The 17,599-nt window shown below is 45.5% G+C and overlaps 1 protein-coding gene across 1 annotated transcript; it reads right to left on the bottom strand.

The window, feature by feature from the left end:
• Positions 1–860: 860 nt before the first annotated feature.
• Positions 861–13,619, bottom strand: Mrps25 (mitochondrial ribosomal protein S25). The gene is made up of 4 exons (XM_038317880.1): positions 13,402–13,619; positions 7,031–7,137; positions 1,653–1,740; positions 861–1,189 (listed from the first exon to the last, which is right to left on the bottom strand). Exons 1-4 carry the CDS (start codon positions 13,533–13,535, stop codon positions 1,003–1,005), a joined length of 516 nt encoding a protein of 171 aa, XP_038173808.1. The 5' UTR covers positions 13,536–13,619; the 3' UTR covers positions 861–1,002.
• Between the last annotated feature and the right edge of the window lie 3,980 nt (positions 13,620–17,599).

Raw genomic sequence — 17,599 nt, 5'->3', positions numbered from 1 at the left:
TGTCACAACTTTGGTAGGTGCCAGAATCAGGACTGAAATCAAGCACTCCTGTCCCTTATACATTAGAGCCACAAGCACCCATTCCACTGCAGCCCCTTCAGGCCACCTGAGCACAGGTGCAAAACCACAAACCAGAACCAGAGCAGAGAATGAAAGGCACAATTCTGTAAATCTAAGCAGGCCAGCCAGCTTCACAGAGGAGCTGAGTTAGGACCAGGAGAGTGGGAGTGACCTGGGTCTGAGTAGAGGGCAGTAGCTCTGCTCTGTTGTATCTAAAGGGCCTTGGGCATTTTTTTAAACAACTACTGCTTTCGCTATGCCCCATTAACTCATGGTCAGATGCCAATGGGTCTGTGGTAAATTAAGGTGACCCTGGAAGGTTGCTGCCCACGAATGATGGAGGCAGCATAGCTATAATAGTAATGACAACTAGGGAAAATAACATACACAGTATGTAAGCAAGGGCTGAAAATCAAGTCAAATGGGCTCCAAGTTATCACCCAAGTAGCATCTTCACTATCAAGTCCAGAAAGATCCCTTGCTACAGCCAACGGAGTGCCACTGACCCCTCCACCCACAGGCATGGACTTCCCAGGAAGCAAGGATTACTGGACTTTAGAACACTGTTCACATGCTTTCTTTGGACTATTAAGTACAAAAGAGTCTACATGGAAGAACATCTACTCTACCAGCTATAGACTCACCAGATAAAGTAGCCCTCAACAGCTCCCAGAGTGGGGACTGGAGAAAGATTAAATGCAAGACCCAGGGGACATGTTATTGACAGACTGCCTTGTACCCTCAGCCCAAAGCTTTTTGCCACAGATGGTCTTTGCACCAGCAGGACCAGACTTACCATGTACAGGAAGACAATCTTTTATTGACATCTGTTCAGCAGCTGGCAACTCTGGCCTTCTCCCCATGTCCTTTAAATGGTTGTGCAAGCAGGCCTTCCCATTGCAGAGAGTTCCATCAGTCCATCACAAATGACCTTGCCCAGACCTAAGTGCTGGCTTTCAGAGTAGCTTTGTACTTCCCTGTCATCTCCTTGGGTAAGGGCACCAGGCCAGGGCAGGGCACCTGACCTTCCACTTCACACATGCACTCCCTCAAGCAGTACTTCCGGGGGCCAAAGTTGGCTGGATGAGATCGCTGCTGTTTCTCCAGCTCCTCCTCCCTGAGGGTCTCCCTGCCAAGGAACATACACAGTAGCAAAGCATGACCAGGGGCTCCAGACAGCAGGCAGTGTCTTCCATGTGAGGGAAAGGCACTGGGAAGCATCCCACTGGAGCATCCCACATGGACCAGGCAAAGGAGCCTGGGTCTCCAGAGACTTTCTTGCCTTCACTTCCTTCCTTCCTCATTCAAGGAGTAAAAAGGAAATTTGGGAACAGGCTCTAAGCTTCCCTTTAGCTGCATGCATGTCAAAGTAGGGACCACCCTTGTTACAGTAAGGGAATAGACAAAAGATTTGGCAAATTGTTTACATCTGCTGATCAGAAAGACCAGGTCTAAATTGATCCTGCCACCCAAGGTCTTGTTACTAACTGGAGCTAAGAACTTTCCCTCTCCACCCCCTCTCTGCATATTCCCTTCACCCTCACATTTTTGGGGATAAGGCTTGCTCCTGTCAGGTCAACCCAGTAACTCACTCTTTCTTGCCCAAAATTTTCTTTATGTGCTCCATGATCTCTTTATTACTCTTGGTCTCCACATCTACCAGCACCTGCTCCCCAGAATCTGTAAACAAGAGGCACAAAGGGAAGAAAGCTGATTCAGGCATACTTTTCAGTCTCAACAGGTTGGGCTGCCAGGTGTAACACACTGTAGCCTCATGAGGTAGGATGATTGACATATCAAGACCAGCTTAGACTTCAATATTCTTTTAGTAGTAGAATTCAGTATTTTTTTAATTTAAATTATGTATATATGTGCATTTGTGCACTAAAGTACAGTTATCAGACCCCCAGGAGCTGGAGTTACAGGCAACTCTGAGGCATCTGACCCCGGTCCTCTAGAAGAAGACCTTTAATTGCTGAGCCATCGCTCCAATAATTTTTGCATATCTGATGATGATACCCTCCCACTTTCCATTTTTAAGAAACATGAGCAGACATTCCTCTATAGATCACTGTAGTCCCGTCCCTATAACAATGCAAATTTTGTTTGTTTCTAGACAGGTTTCTCTGTGTAGCCCTGGCTGTCCAAAAACTCACTATGGAGACTACACTAGCCTCTTAACTCAGAAATCTGCCTATCTCTATGGTTTTTATGGAAGCTTAACAAAATGAGTCTACAATACATATGGAAATGAAAAACTACAATTTGAAATGAAAGAAAATAGGAAAGCTGGAGGCACAGCTCAAGGACAGCCTTCCAAGACCCTAAGAGCTTGATACTCAAAAAAATAAGATAAAGGGGGCGTCTGCTTCCCAAGTGTTCTATAGCTAAAGGTTACTGTAACCAAAACAGAGACATGCCCAACAATAGGCACACCACCAAATGGGACAAAACCAAGCCTAGCACCAAGTAAACCCTTCTACTGGCAACTGTTTCCAGCAAAGATGGCAAGAAAATTCCAACTTAAGTTTTTTGTCCAACACTAGAACTGGCTACTCACATACAGATAAAAGAAAAAAAATAAAATGGACCAGAAACGTAAGGCTGTGTGTGCCCACATGTGGAGGACAGGATAAATCTGTGTAGTCTCTTTTCAAGTGCTAAGTCATTTAGCTGGCTCATGCTAAAACATTTTACAAAATTTATAAAAGAATGTAGTTCACCAGACCGTGTTTGCCCTGCATATAGAGGCACTGGGTGCAGCCCCCAGCATAGCAAACAAACAAAAACACCACAGGAGAAAACCTTCATGTCCTTTAACCAAGAAGCAGTCTTTTTTCTAGGCATAATATCTGAAATGTGATCCAGAAAGTCCATCAGTAACTTGAATTTGAAATTCCTTACTTTGTGTTATAGAAGGCATTGTAAGCCAGAGACTGGGAAAACACATATATATTGGATTGAATTCACAACTAAGGAAGATAACCTGACTAAATTAGGTATTTTGCCCATTTTTTAAATTAAATAAAAACAAAATAGCTAATGACAAGCACATGAAAAAGCAGTCAATATTAGTCATTAAGAAAATACAATATTAGAAAAGAGCGGCACTCGTGAAGAGGCTGACAGCAGAGGAGACACTATTTGTGGAGATGCACAGCACTGCTACTGCCTGGAAAGATGAACTGAGACAAGAGAACTGCCAAGATTAGTGAAGCAGTGCCATGCTTTGTTTGCACATGATGTTACTATAAGTAAAATATCCTAAGCAATCTATAAAATTACCAGAAATAATGTCAAGGGATAAGGTGCAAATATAAAAACTACCACCAAACCACAAGAAAATGAAAAATTCCAAATACTAAAAGCAAAACCATAGCCAGCCTTTTCTAGAAATTGGCAAACATCTTCAAGTTTATATAATCCCTGCACTCAGCAGGCCAAGGCAGGAGCACCACCAATTTAAGGCTAGCCCCTGGACATTTAAAATAAAAAAACAACCAAGAATAACAAAGTAACTTAGGGAGGGGAGACAGGTAAAATTAGTACCCAATTCGGTGAAAGAATTCAGAAATTAAGGACTAAAGTAGCTTCTGTGTACAGTAAAACATGCAATTGGGGTCTGGCAAGATGGCTCAATGGTTAAGGGCACTTCTCTTCCCAACACCCATATAATGACTAACAACCATCTGTAACTTCAGTTGCAGATGATCCAATGCTGTCGTCTTACCTCCCAGGGACCGTGCATACATGTAGTACACATACATACAGATATAAATCTTGAAAAAAGAAGCATATATTTGACTATTTCAAACAAAACACATAACTCAGTGATTTTAATAATACAAACACACCCTGTACCTATTTATCACAATCACTATCCCCATTCCTGGCTAGCACTTCAATATTCTGAAAGTTACCTCTTTCGGTCTACCAGGTTGAAGCAGGTATCAGTACTTAGTCTTTTGCCACAGCACACAGATCACAATGTTGTTCTCCATCATGGTGACTGATTTTGAACAAAAATACTAAGGAAATATAGTGAGAAAAAGTACAGCAGTGTTCAAAAGCTGGCCAAAACTCAACTTCCATCCTGCCTTTAGTACACAGGAAAGAACTTGAAGAGTATATCACAGGCAGGGTGGAGAGGGCTCAGTGGTTAAGAGTGTTTGCTCAAAATCAACCATGAGGACCAGAGTTAAGACCCCAGCACCCACAAAACAAGTGGTGGGTCACGCTACACCTATAATCCTAGTTCAAAGCAGGGGTGCAAACAAGGATTGCTGGGGCTTGGTGACTTTCAGCCTACCCAAAAACAATCCTGAAGTTCACGGAGAGACCCTACCTTAAAGTAATAGGCAGAGTGATAGAGCAAGACATCCAAAACCCTCTTCTGGCCTCCATGTGTGCACTCAGGCACTTGTACCAGCACACACAAATTATACACATTTCAATAAATATATCTCAGGCTGGGAAGATGGCCTAACACTTAGTGCTCTTGCAGAGGACCCAGCTTTGATCCCCAGCATCCACTTAGAAACTCAAAACACATGTTAACCTGTTTTAGAAGATCTTGCCTTTGTTGGCTCTTGCATGCATCTGGTGCACATAAACTCATGCAAAGCAAACCCACGTAACAAACTTAAAAATCTAAAGTATCACAGGGACATAAAACATAATTATACGCCTTTAAGGAAAAATGAGAGGGGCTTAGGGGTAAGCAAAGGCATCATGGATAGGCCACAGACCCACTAAACCAGAAGAAAAGTGGATGATCTAGCACTGATACAAATTAAAATCTTCAAGCCCCCAAATGGGGGTTGGGAGTTAAGAGGCCACAGATTTGAAAGTTGTCATATACCTGCTGCCTCAAACAGAACTGTACCTAGATGCTACACACAGAACAGTGAGAACACAGTCCACAGTGGCTCCTAAAAGATGCTGCCAGAACAAAAAGGGACTTTGCAGATGTGCTCAACTGAATATGACCTCAAAAGTTGTGTTGAAAATTCCTGATGGCATCTGCGGGGGGACTTCTAGGAGGTGACCAGGATTGGATAAGGCTATGAAGGTGAGTCCCAGGAAGGCAGCAGTGATTGTGTGAAGAGGAGAGACAAGTCACCAGCTTGCTATCTGGTCACATGACCTTCTACTCTTTTTTGTTGTTGTTGTTGTTACACAACAAAAAAGTGCTCTGTACGTGTGGTCCCTTCAACCTTGGTCTCCTGGGCCCACACCTTGGTCTCTGTTCTCTGGCTGCTCATGCCCACTATAGAACCAGTGCATTTCCCTGGAATGAGAAGTCTCTCGGTGCCGTGTCACCATCTCTACTGCTCTTTTCACCCAGGGGTAGGTCCTGCCACTCTCGCTGCACAAATCTTTATCGAGGTCTCAGCACTTAAAAGCTCATGCAGAGCTCATCGATAGGTGACTGGATGAGTTGAGAGACTAACAGTAGAAGATGCTCAGCTGCAACAAATCAAGAGAAGCTGAGGTCCTAGCACGCAGAAAGCTGAAGCAGGAGCCAAGGAGTTTGAAGTCAGCCTGGCAATATAACGAGACCCTGTCTCTAAAAGGATAGAGTGGATGGGATGTGACTGTGTGGTAGGGCACACACTTAGCACTTGAAAGACCCTGGGTTTAGCTTTAGATGATTTGAAAACAATGTATGTAAAAGGTTTTTGAAAAAGAAAATGTACCAGGCTCCTCCCAGCCCTCCTTACATTTGGGCTGTGGTTCCTAGGGACCAAGATACAGCCCTATGGTATAGTCAGTCTTTCCCACATGGCACAGGGACTACCAGCACAAGCAGATGGCCTTGCTATGTCACGGGCAGAGTTTTGAGGGCAGGTCCATATCCTAGTACAGTTCCTAGCCATGGACGGGTTCTTTCTCCCACTGACTCTATTATCCAGAAATGGAAAAGTAATTTTCCCAATAGATTTTTATCCATATGAAATTCAGAGGCAAAGCAGGCAGGTATATAGTGACCATATCTAACCCCAGCACTTGAAAGTCTCGGCCAGGAGGACTCAAAAATTTAAGGCCAGTCTGTGCTACACATTCTTATCTCAAAGAAAAAGTCCTAAGCTACTGCCCATGTAGAAAGGGGCACATATCTGGCTCTCACTACAGACCCATCCTATGTCATTTAGTGGCTTCATCACTTCTCCAGGGCTGGCTGTGACTCCAATCTGCAACATTTGCCCAGAAATCTCACTGAGGCCCTAAGAACATTCCTTCACCACAGGACTAATTGACCATCTTTCTGGTTTCCTTTATATTCTGTTTCCCCCCCACCCCACAGAACACCTTTACACACACACTTACACACACACACACACGCCAGAGCATTTGCCCATGGACTTTTGACTGCCCAGCACCTGGCTCCAAGCTGCCCCTCAGCAACACTCCTTATGTACAGATGTACTCCTTATGTGCGCAGATGTATAAAGATCCTTCTTCCTGTGGTACTTTCTACTCATTATTCATGAACCAGTAATGGGCTGCTGGTGCCTGGCATCAGGACAAGCAAGCTGGGTCTCAATAAGACACCTAGTGGGACCAGAAAGGAGACTGTGGTCAGCACTGAGGGGCACTAGGTGCCTGAGGGCCAAATCCAGGCTTAGAGAATATTTGGTTTTGAGGTTTTGCAGTATAGTGCACACTCTACCACTGGAGCTATGGACACACACCACAGCAAAGGAATTCTTTAAGCTCATGGATAGAGAGTAAAGACACATCAGCAAAGAGCAGCAAAGGAAATGTGGGTAGACTGGCCCACATGACAGGCAGAGAACAACAGGAGATAAGCTGGAGAAAGACAGGTGGGAAAGCTGGGTCCAGATCTCAGCAGCCACTGGGTACCTGGAGAGGGAAGTTTAAGGGCCACAGTGCTGTTTAGATAGCTCAGCAGTTACCTTCACAAAGGGCTGGAAAAGGGCAGGTGGTCCTTCCACGTCGCACTTACCTAGATAGAACCGCAGGAAAGGTGATGGCGTCATGTTCTTAAACAGCATGATCTGCACCCAAGGGTTCTTATACTGGATCTGAGGGATGTTGAAAAACACAAATTTCCTGCAAAAGGCAAGAAAAGGACCCATGTAACAGCTTTCTAGAAATGAACCCGTGTGCACCTCCATGTCTAATGTCAGAGCACTCCACATCTTCAGCTCCTTTCTTTCTGCTTTCTTGGCCGCAATACAATTCTTTCTCTTAGGCTGGTTCCACTCCATGTTAGCAGCTCGTTGGGAGGTATTCCAAATTCTGGCATCTTCAATGCAATCCAGGCTTCACCTTCACAGTTTCATAAAATGGGCTCTCAGGAACTCCATGTAGGAACTGCCCTGCCAAATGCCTGGCTTCAACAGCTTTCTTGACCTTTCCTTAACGTTCCATAACCCCTTCTTAATTCCCTCTTGACTAAATCCAGAACTACATGGCTGAAGCTATCAAGTTGTTCTTGCTTGGGCTGAAACCTGGCCCCCTCTAAGATTTGTATTTGCATAAACCTTGACTGGTTGATGGGTTTCTTTCTTTTTTTCTCCCCTTTGGTTTTTCAAGATAGGGTTTCTCTGTATAGTCCTAAATGTCTTAGAATTCACTCACAAGACTGGCCTTGAACACAGAAATCCACCTGCTGGGGCTGGAAAGATGGCTCAGCAGTTACAAGTACTGACTGCTTTCCCAAAGGACCCAGATTCAAATCCTAGCACCCACATGGCAGCTAACAACTAACTGTAACTCCAAGATCTGACACTCTCACATAGACTTACCTGCAGGCAAAACACCAATGCACATAAAAGTAGATTTAAAAAAAAAAAAAAAAGAAGAAATCTACCTGCCTCTGCTCTCTGTTCCAGAGTGCTGAGAGTAAGGGTGTGTGCCACCACTGCCTGGCTTGGCTGATGGTTTCTAAACAGAGAAAATCTATCAGGCTCATTCTCTTCATAGGAACTGTTACAAGATTAGGAGGGTGGTGTCTTCCCCTTAGGTAACACTCCCTTTATTCCATTTAGCATCCGACCTTTCTTTAAACGTTTTATCATCTTGAGCACAGGACATGGCTCCATCATTACATATCCTAGTGCTCTTCTCAAATTGTGCTTTTTATATTTTTCTTTGCTCTATGTCTTCCTTTTCATTTTAAACCTGCATAACCACTTGACACAGTCAATACTAGGCTGTCTTGAAATCGCTGCCAAAATCATCAATCCAAATCTCCTCAAGTTAGCCTCAGGAAGTTTTTTTTTTTTTTTTTTTTGGAACAAGGGCAAAAAGCAGCCACACTCTTTGTCAAAATATCACAGTGCTTTCTAGGCCAACTGCTAATATTTTTCCCCTCTGAATTCTCTTGAGCTAGTCCCCCACAGTTCACAGTGCCCTCATCACCACTGTCTTCCACGTTCCTGCTAGGATAGCTCAGTAAGCCTCACTTAAGTGTTCAAATGTGTTTCTAGTCCAAAGTCCCAAAGCCTTCGTATTCTTCCAACAAACATCATGGTAAGACCAGTCCTTGGTACCAACTTCTGTTTTAGTTACTATTATATTGACGTGAAGAGACACCATGACTACAGAAACTTTTATAAAAGAAAGCATTTAATTGGTAGCTTGCTTACAGTTCAGAGGGTTATTCTATTATTATCATCTAAGGAGTTTGGTGGTAGGCAGACAGGCATGGTGCTGAAGAAGTAGCCGAGGGCTTACATCTGATCTCTAAGTTGCAAGTAGAGGCACTGAGCCTTGCATGGGCTTTTAAAACCTCAAAGCCCACTCTCAGCAACACACTTCCTCCAACAAGGCCACACCTCCTAATTCTTCTAATCCTTCACTAACCGTGCCACTCCTTGATGACTAAGCATCCATACATATGACTCTATGGAGGGTATTCTCATTCAAACCACCACACCACGTAACAACTTTCCAAAAAGTGAACCTGTGTAAATCTATGTAGAGGTCTTTCCCTGAAATTCTATGCATACCTTTTCCCTGTGCATACCTTTTCCATGGAGAAAGTCCAGGATTTGCCACAGACTGTAAGAGGAACCTGCCTCCAAAAACAGGCAGAGGATTGTCCCCAAGTTCAGTGTCCCCAGCACCTGCACTTCTGTAAGCATCAGGACTCTCATTGGTCACTAAGAAAAACAATGCTCCCTGCAGGGCATTCAGACTCGCCAACACAAAGGCCAGAGTCCTGGGCACAAAGGGTTGCATCTCCATGTGTCTAGTGACCATGTTACTGAGGAGGCTCCTTAGAGAGAGCACTGTGTAGAGGAATGGGCTAAGGATCACAGGAGTGTTTATAATACAGACATGAAAGAAAACTTTGAATTGTAGAAGGCTGAAATCAGATAACTCTGAATATAATACATTAAAATATTTACATGGCAGAAAATGACAAAAATTCAACATCTGCTGAATGGGTGTGGTGATACAACCAGAACCCCAGCAGCACAACAGTGCCTGAGGCAGGAGGGTGGAGTCCAAGGCCAGCCTGGGCTACACAGCATTCAAACAAAAAGCATTAACATTTTCTAAGTCATTAAAAAAATCCGTTAAACATTAAAAAGTGACAGTTCTGCTAAAATAGCATTGTACACATCATCAGTAAAAGTGGCATAACTCGAGGCTGTAGGAGAGGGTGTCGTGAGCTGCCTTAACCTGTCTAGCAGCCAGTTTATGACTAGAAGCTTTAAAGCATCCTGACTCTGACTTCATCCCCCTTTTAGATAGCTCTGCATCTAAATGAACAACATGGAAGGGAAGGTGAGAACACTGGTGTGCAGGTCAGCACAGTGCACCAGGAGAGACTTGGCACAGCTCCATACAGCAGGGCACCTCACCAGCATGCACAAGGCTCAGGACTTCATTCCAGAACCACAAAGCGATAAAGCATACATAGCTATTCACAACACAGAGTACATCTAGGTCAATCCTGGCTCTGCATACTGAGCCCTCTCCACCCTTAGCCTGCCTTGTAGAAGGACCACCCTGCTGTCTGGCTTCTGGATTCAAAGGGCTGACAGGAAGTACCAGGTAAAGGCAGCTACTTCTTTTCTTGGCTCGGCCCTGGCATGACCAGCCTGAAGGCCCCTATGGACAGAACCCTTGGTCCTCAGGCTCCAACAGACATTCTTTCCCTCACCTGTCCAGCCTAGACTAGGGTCTATGCTTCTCCTTAAGGTGTCTTCTCTCCATTTCTGTACACACTTAATTAAGGCTTGTTAAATGCCCTCACTCAAAGGCATCCCTGATTCCTGCTCCCATAGACAGGGCTCTGGACCCATGGAACAGAAGCTTGGCCTCAGACATTCTGCCTGGCTATAGATCCTGGCTTTCTACTTCTAGTCACGTGAACCAGGGCAGGGAATGGCTCTTTGCCTCAGTGATTATGCCAAGAGGGCAGCCCTCTTGGTCATCAGGTTCCTACGCCATCAGTCCAGATTGAAGCATCTAAAAATAATTTCAGGGATGAAACTGACTCAACAGAAAGCCTGCCTGAAACCACTTAAAACACTGCCACACTGGGGCAGTGTCTGCATTAAAGTGACAAAAACAAAATGGTTATTCTCGGTAAAACAAAAGGACTTGTTAAACCAGAAAATTAGTCATCGTAGTCTCTTTTGCTCAAAGTCACAGTAACATGAATATTCTTGTGCTTAAATTATCAGAGAATTCGGGACGGTGGTGGCGCAGGCCTTTAATCCCAGCACTCGGGAGGCAGAGGCAGGCGGATCTCTGTGAGTTCGAGGCCACCCTGGTCTACAGAGTGAGTTCCAGGACAGGCTCCAAAGCTACAGAGAAACCCTGTCTTGAAAAAACAAAACAAAACAAAAAAACCCAAAAAATTATCAGAGAATTCATGTTCTCTTTGAACTTCAGAAGTAACCTAGGGAGGGCAGGCTGAAAAGGATGCAGGCGTGGACAGTGGCAAAGGCCATGAGAGCTCCATTCCTCTTCCAGCAGGGCAAGTCTGTAAGCAGTGTTCAATCTAAAACATTTAAAGGGTGCTAAGGAGATGCCTCAGTCAGTAAAGTGCTTGCTGCACAAGCATGAAGACCAGAGTTTGAACCCCAGAACCCACACAAAAACAAACTAACTAAAAACTAGGGGGCTACAGAGATGGCTCAGTGGTTAAGAGCACTGGTTGCTCTTGCAGAGGACCTGGGTTCAGTTCCCAGCACCCACATGGTAGCTCACAACTGTCTGTAACTCTAATTCCAGAGATCTGATTCCCTCTTCTGACTTTTGTGGGCACTAGGCATGTGGTGCACATACATACATGGAAGCAAAACACACACATATAAATTTTTTAAAAGCCAGTGAGGTGTGTTGGTATACACCTTTAAACTCTGTAGTCAGGAAGCAGAAAGAGGCAAGAAGATCTCTTTTGAGTTGGAGGCTAGCCTGGTCTATACAAGATTTCCAAACCAGTTAAGGACATACAGTGAGACTCTGTTTCAGCTAAAACTTAAAGATTTTATTTGTGACTGGAGAAATGGCCCATCAGTTAAGAGTGCTTACTGAGCCAGGCGGTGGTGGCGCACACCTTTAATCCCAGCACTCAGGAGGCAGAGGCAGGCAGATCTCTGTGGATTCGAGACCAGCCTGGTCTATAGAGTTAGTTCCGGGACAGCTAGGTCTATCACATAGAGAAATACTGTCTCGAAAAACCGATAGATAGATAGATAGATAGATAGATAGATAGATAGATAGATAGATAGATAGATGATAGAAAGAAAGAAAGAAAGAAAGAATACTTATTGTTCTTCCAGTGGACCTTAGTTCAGTTCCCAGTACCCACCCATATTAGGCACCTCACAACCACCAGTGACTCCAATTCCAGGGGATCCAACACCCTATGGCCTCAGAAGGCACTTGCACACACTCCCACACACCACACACAGTGTGACTAAGTTCACAGAGGCACACAACACACCCACAGAGATAAGAATAAATCTAGAAAAAGAAGGCCAGTTGTGGTGGCACTTGTAATCTCAGCACTAGGAGGGAAGGATGTAGACCAGAAACTTCTCCAGGGCTTGCTGACCAGCCTATCTGAATCCATGAAGCCCAAGGAAGAGATCCTATTTCAAAAAGAAAAAAACAAGTTTTCCAGTTCCTTAGAAACACGACCTTTGGTTGAACGCTGGTGTACATACATACACACACACACACACACACACACACACACAGAGAGAGAGAGAGAGAGAGAGAGAGAGAGAGAGCGCTCTCAGAGTAAGTAATTACATCAACAAACTTGAAAAGCTCCAAGTCCTGCTTCTAGGGAAGAAACATAGCCCTGAAGACTCCCAAAACACACCCTCCAAAAGCTCAAAGGCAGAATGTACCCCTCGGCGGGTCTCTGCTCCTTCCTATCCCAAAGCAGAGTGATATCCCAACACCACAGAATCTTGTGCAAACAAACCAGAGCACAGCCAAATATTAGAAACAATCTGGCACTAAGAATCTTAGAATAGTTCTTACTGTGAACCAAAGGCCAAAGGTCAGTAGTACCTATTGCATTCTGCTAGATACTCTATGATCACCCCCCACCCCCTTGCCAGACACTGACTTTATGGTGTTACAACTCAAAAAGGTTTTCCAGAAGTTGAGCAAACGGCTGCAAGGTTACACAACTAGTTAAGGGAGAGGCCTCAGGTGTTCCTGCTCTGGGCTTCTACCATACAGGCCTGTCACTCAAATGACCACGCTCTGCAGCCTGAGAGCTTCCTCTTAAGAGCGTGAATCCCTGAAAAGAAAGCAGAGTTCAAGCCCTCTGGTCCACCGGTACACAGTCTTCCAGAAGGTCCTCACCTCAACAGATCCCAGGCTAGCAGTTCCTAGCTCCTGGGGGTCACTTGACCAAAAAAAAAAAAAAAAAAAAAAAAAAAAAATGGATAGGAGTCAAGGCCGGATCACTCTCCGATCAGGAATTACTCCTTTCTCATCCTGTCTACAGCCATGGGCTGGTTTCTCCCGCACTGTTGGAACCTGGCGTTTCGGGAGCCCAATAAAAGACCAGTGAGTGCTGAAGGATCCAAGGCAGCGCTCAGCGATGCTAACGGGTCATAGAAATCTTTCAGTCGGCCGCTGTCCTAAGCAGCAGCAAGCCATGGTGTGCACAGGTGCGGAAACTTAACCACTCCGCTCCCAACGCCAAAGTTTCCCGCGCCACACAGCGGCTCGCGTCGTCTGGTTCGCGTTGTACGAGCTGCCAGCCCGGTAGCCGCTACCCATCCCTAGGGTGGAGTGGCGCTCGGGTTTCTATCGGAACCTGTCGGGATGGCCTCCACCGCGTCAACTTCTCCCCGAACCCCGCCGGGTGGGACCCACACTGACCTGGCGCCTTCGCCCAGCTCCCCGTGCGTGTTGTAGTTCACAGTCATGACCTTCACCGAGTCCTTGAACACCACGTCCCCGCGGCTCAAGTACTGCAGAGTGCGGCGGATGGGGAAACGGCCCTTCATCGGCATGGCGGCAGCGTCACCAGCTTTTCGAGCCGCGGGCCCCCTGGTCTCCCAGACGCGCGGAATCTCGGGAGGCGCCTCCCGGCGGGCCGCGCAACCGCGGAGCAGCCTGGGACTCGTAGTCCCGACCCGGGGTTGCAACCGTTTCCGCTCTGGGAGGCTACTGGTCGGTTTGTCCTTGTGGAAACCAAGTGTCCTCTCCCAAGATCTCCAGTTCTGAAATGATGAGCTCGACTGACAAATCCTATTGAGTCGTAAAAAACTGATTTGCAAAGGAGGAAAGAACGTGACATGCTCTGTCGCGTCCGGGTTGGCTCTGAAGAAGGTATGACAGATACTGCACTCTAGGACGGCGAGTCAACAACCAATGTCACTCTGCGCTGTAAAGTTTTAAAGATTTTTTTCTTTTTTTGTTTTTTCGAGACAGGGTTTCTCTGTAGCTTCGGAGCCTGTCCTGAAACTAGCTCTTGTACAAAAGATTTGTTTTTATCTTGGCGTCTTGCCTGTGTGTTTTGTTTATGCATTACGTGCATGCAGTGCCCACAAAGGCCAGAAGGGGGCGTGAAACTGGTGTTACAGATGGTTATGAGCAGCTGGAAACTGAATCCTGGGCCTAGGCAAGAGCAGCAAGTGCACTTAACTGCTGAGTCATTTTTCCAGTCCCTCATACTGTAATTTTTAACATTGTTTATAGGTGAAATGGGTTTTTCTTCAGACGTCCCAAGATTTTTCCTTTGTGCTTAGCTTATGAAGTTTGAGATATGCAGAGTATAATTTTAGTATTTTTCCTGCTTTGTGTTCTCTGAGCTTCCAGGTTATCATTCAGTTTTTGGTTTTGGTTGAGACAGAAGTCCTGATCCTCCTGTCTCTGCAGACTCCCAAGTGCTGGAATTATAGGCATGAGTTTTATATGTTTTAATTCAAACTCTTAAGTTCCTGCCCCACTCCCACCCCATTTTAAACTTTGCTTTTTACGTCTCCACTGACTTCCCCAGCTTTGTAGATGAACTTTCTACTGATAAGCATATTACAGCATGTTCCATTTGTTAATCCTTTATTTCTAGTACTTTCTTTCCATATTAGTGTTTTTACTTCTTCTCACATTATCCAACTGCTCTGGGGGTGTCCTGTGCACACATGGAGGCGGAGGGAGGGGGGAGAAGACAAGTGTCCAGTCCATTTCTGCCTGTTTCCTTGAGACAAGGTCTTGCACGTTGCTAGGTTGGTGGTCAAAAGTTCCAGGAATCAGAACTGTAATCCTCACTCCTGGGGTTACAGGCACAAAGACCTCATAGACTTTTACATAGGTGCTGGGATCCAAACTCAGGCCTTCATGGTTTTTGTTGTTGTTGTTGTTGGTTGTTTTTTTTTTTTTTGAGACAGGATTTCTCTGTGTAACAGCTCTAGCTTCATAGATCAGGCTGACTTTGTACTCACAGAGATCCGCCTGCCTCTACCTCCTGAGTGCTGGGATTAAAGGCGTGCGCCACCACTGCCTAGCAGGCCCTCACGTTTGTGTTGCAAGCATTCTTATCCACTGAGCCAGCTCCCCACTGTTTTTTAGATTTGAATGTTTTTCCTGCATTGTGTAGGTGCATCACTAATAAGCTCCAGCCAGGACTACATAGTGAGAGCCTGTCTGGAAAGAGGGGAAAAGTAAGCTTCTTGAGCTTACTGCAAGAGTGCAGCAGGCACAAAGAACCACCTGCCATCCAACTGTTTTTACATGCTGTTCGCTTGGAATTGTCTCTGTAAGGCACAACTTGCAGTTCAATTTCCTGGTAATTCCAATGTGGATGGAATTATGTAGCTTGCTCACTTTTTTAAAAAATATTTATTTATTATGTATACAATATTCTGTATGTGTGTATGCTTGCAGGCCAGAAGAGGGCACCAGACCCTATTACAGATGGTTGTGAGCCACCATATGGTTGCTGGGAATTGAACTCAGGACCTTTGGTAGAGCAGGCAATGCTCTTAACCTCTGAGCCATCTCTCCAGCCCCGCTTGCTCACTTTTTAAGATGTTACAAGCATCTTAAATGTTTGTGTTAAAAATTTGTGAAACATTGGCTGTGTGGGGAGTAGTCTAAGTCTCTAGTGTGAAGACTGTCTAGACACTGTATAGTGTCTAGAGCTTAGCGTTCCTGGCTGCTCCTCTGCAGTCTCTTGTTGCCATGATCATGTCTATCCTGTATCCCTGGAGGAATATGAGGTACAGAGGCACGGGTTCTGTGATTTAAGATTAATTCTCAAGCCATGGTCTTCACATGTTTTTTTATTCAGACAAAGAAGGTTGCAGGTGACTGGGGTGGGAGCATTATGTTTGCCCCAAATGAGTAAGTTTGGTGAAGTTTCTCCACTTGCAGAAACCCTTGCTAGGATGCTCTGGTTACAAAGAACTTCCCCTTCCTCTGCCACAACTATAGGAGGAGCCTTCTCAGTGCTTCACCATTAGAACCAATAGAAACAGTCTCTTCAGGAAGCAAGGCTTCCCCTAGTGGACAGTCTGCCTCCAGGATTCATCAAGACTATCTACCAGGCTTGGTGGTGCAGACCTGTGATCCCTGCAACTCTGGAGACTGAGGCAGAGGATCCTAAGTTCAAGGCCTGCATGGGCTACAAAGTGAATTCAAAGTCAGCTCAGGGAACTCTGTAAGATCCTACCTTAAAAATAAAGAGCTAGGAACATAGCTCAGCAGCAGAGCACATGTCTGGTATGTATGCGCAAGACCCTATCCTCAATCACAGTCCTAAAACAATGAATCAAAAAGCTGGCATTCCTACCAACCATGGCTTCTGCTGCAGCCATTAGATCTTGGCTGATTCTGGCCTCACCACTCCAGATGTTGGGGGGAAATTAAACCCTGCAAAACAGTCCTCTAATAGTTCCTAGCTGTCCAGCTGCTGCTTCTAAGAAGAGTGACAACTTCCAAAGACATTTCAGCTAAAATCAGAAGTGCTATCCTAAAATTCGGAGGTCACTAAACATTCTGCTAGGCTCCTGAGGAGGCTGTAGTCACAGATGGCACTGCATCCACAGGAAAACCCAGTGTCCCACACAAACGGCTTGGGTTCCCATATCAGACAGGCCTGGGGAAGGTCCCAGGACACTGAGCAAGTTGTGTTACCACTTTCTTCGCTTGTTAGCTGGAGATTCAATGAAGTGACCACCAATCATATTGAGCTCTGGCCCCAGTGAGCACTGGATACAAAGCCCCTCCTCAGCCTCTAGGACAAGGTGAAATCACTGTTGAACCTTAGTCGTACCCAACCTCTTTCTAGATTGCTCATCTGCTCTTTTGCTCAGCATAGTAACAGAGCCCCCCTCCACCATTCCTGAGCCAACCTAACCTGCCATGAGTTTCCAACCTGTCCTTTGTCAAGTTAACACAAAGGCCTGCTGGCAGAGCTGGGTGTGACGTGTGTGGAGTGCCTTCCAGTGGAAATCCCAGGTTCCCCACTGAGCCTGTTTCTGGTGGAGGTGGGGATAGGACTGCAAAGGGTCCTCAGTATGCTAGAAGCAGACACAGACAAAGCTTCTAAGAATAAGGCCAGCTTCACAATTGCCAGAACCCTTCAGTTTCTGTAGGGAAGGGGATGATAGGGCTGGACAGGGCTCTGGGCTATGTTTGGGTAAAATAGCTCCATTAGTGCTTACTTTACAACACAAGGATCTGAGTTTGATCCTCAGAACCCACAAAAGTGTTGAGCATGATGACATGCATTTGTAATCCCAGCGTTGGGGAGGGGAAGACAAGAGGACCCTTGGGCCTCACTGACCAGCCAATCTAGTCTAACTGGACAGCGTTTTAGGATGAGAAACTTTGCCTAAAAGAAGGTAGATGGAGACCAGGCAGTGGTGGCACACAAATTTAATCCCAGCACTTGGGAGGCAGAGGCGGACAAATTTCTGTGAGTTCAAAGCCAGCCTGGTCTACAGAGCGAGTTCCAGGACAGGCTCCAAAGCTACAGAGAAACCTGTCTTGAAAAACAAAAACAAAAAAAGAGAAGGTAGATGACTTTCCTAAGGCTAATTACCCAAGGTTGTCCTCTGGCCTCCATGTGCAC

Source organism: Arvicola amphibius, chromosome 2 (assembly GCF_903992535.2).
Source record: "Arvicola amphibius chromosome 2, mArvAmp1.2, whole genome shotgun sequence".
In the NCBI taxonomy this organism is placed as follows: domain Eukaryota; kingdom Metazoa; phylum Chordata; class Mammalia; order Rodentia; family Cricetidae; genus Arvicola; species Arvicola amphibius.
This window is presented reverse-complemented; position numbering and strand designations above follow the sequence as displayed.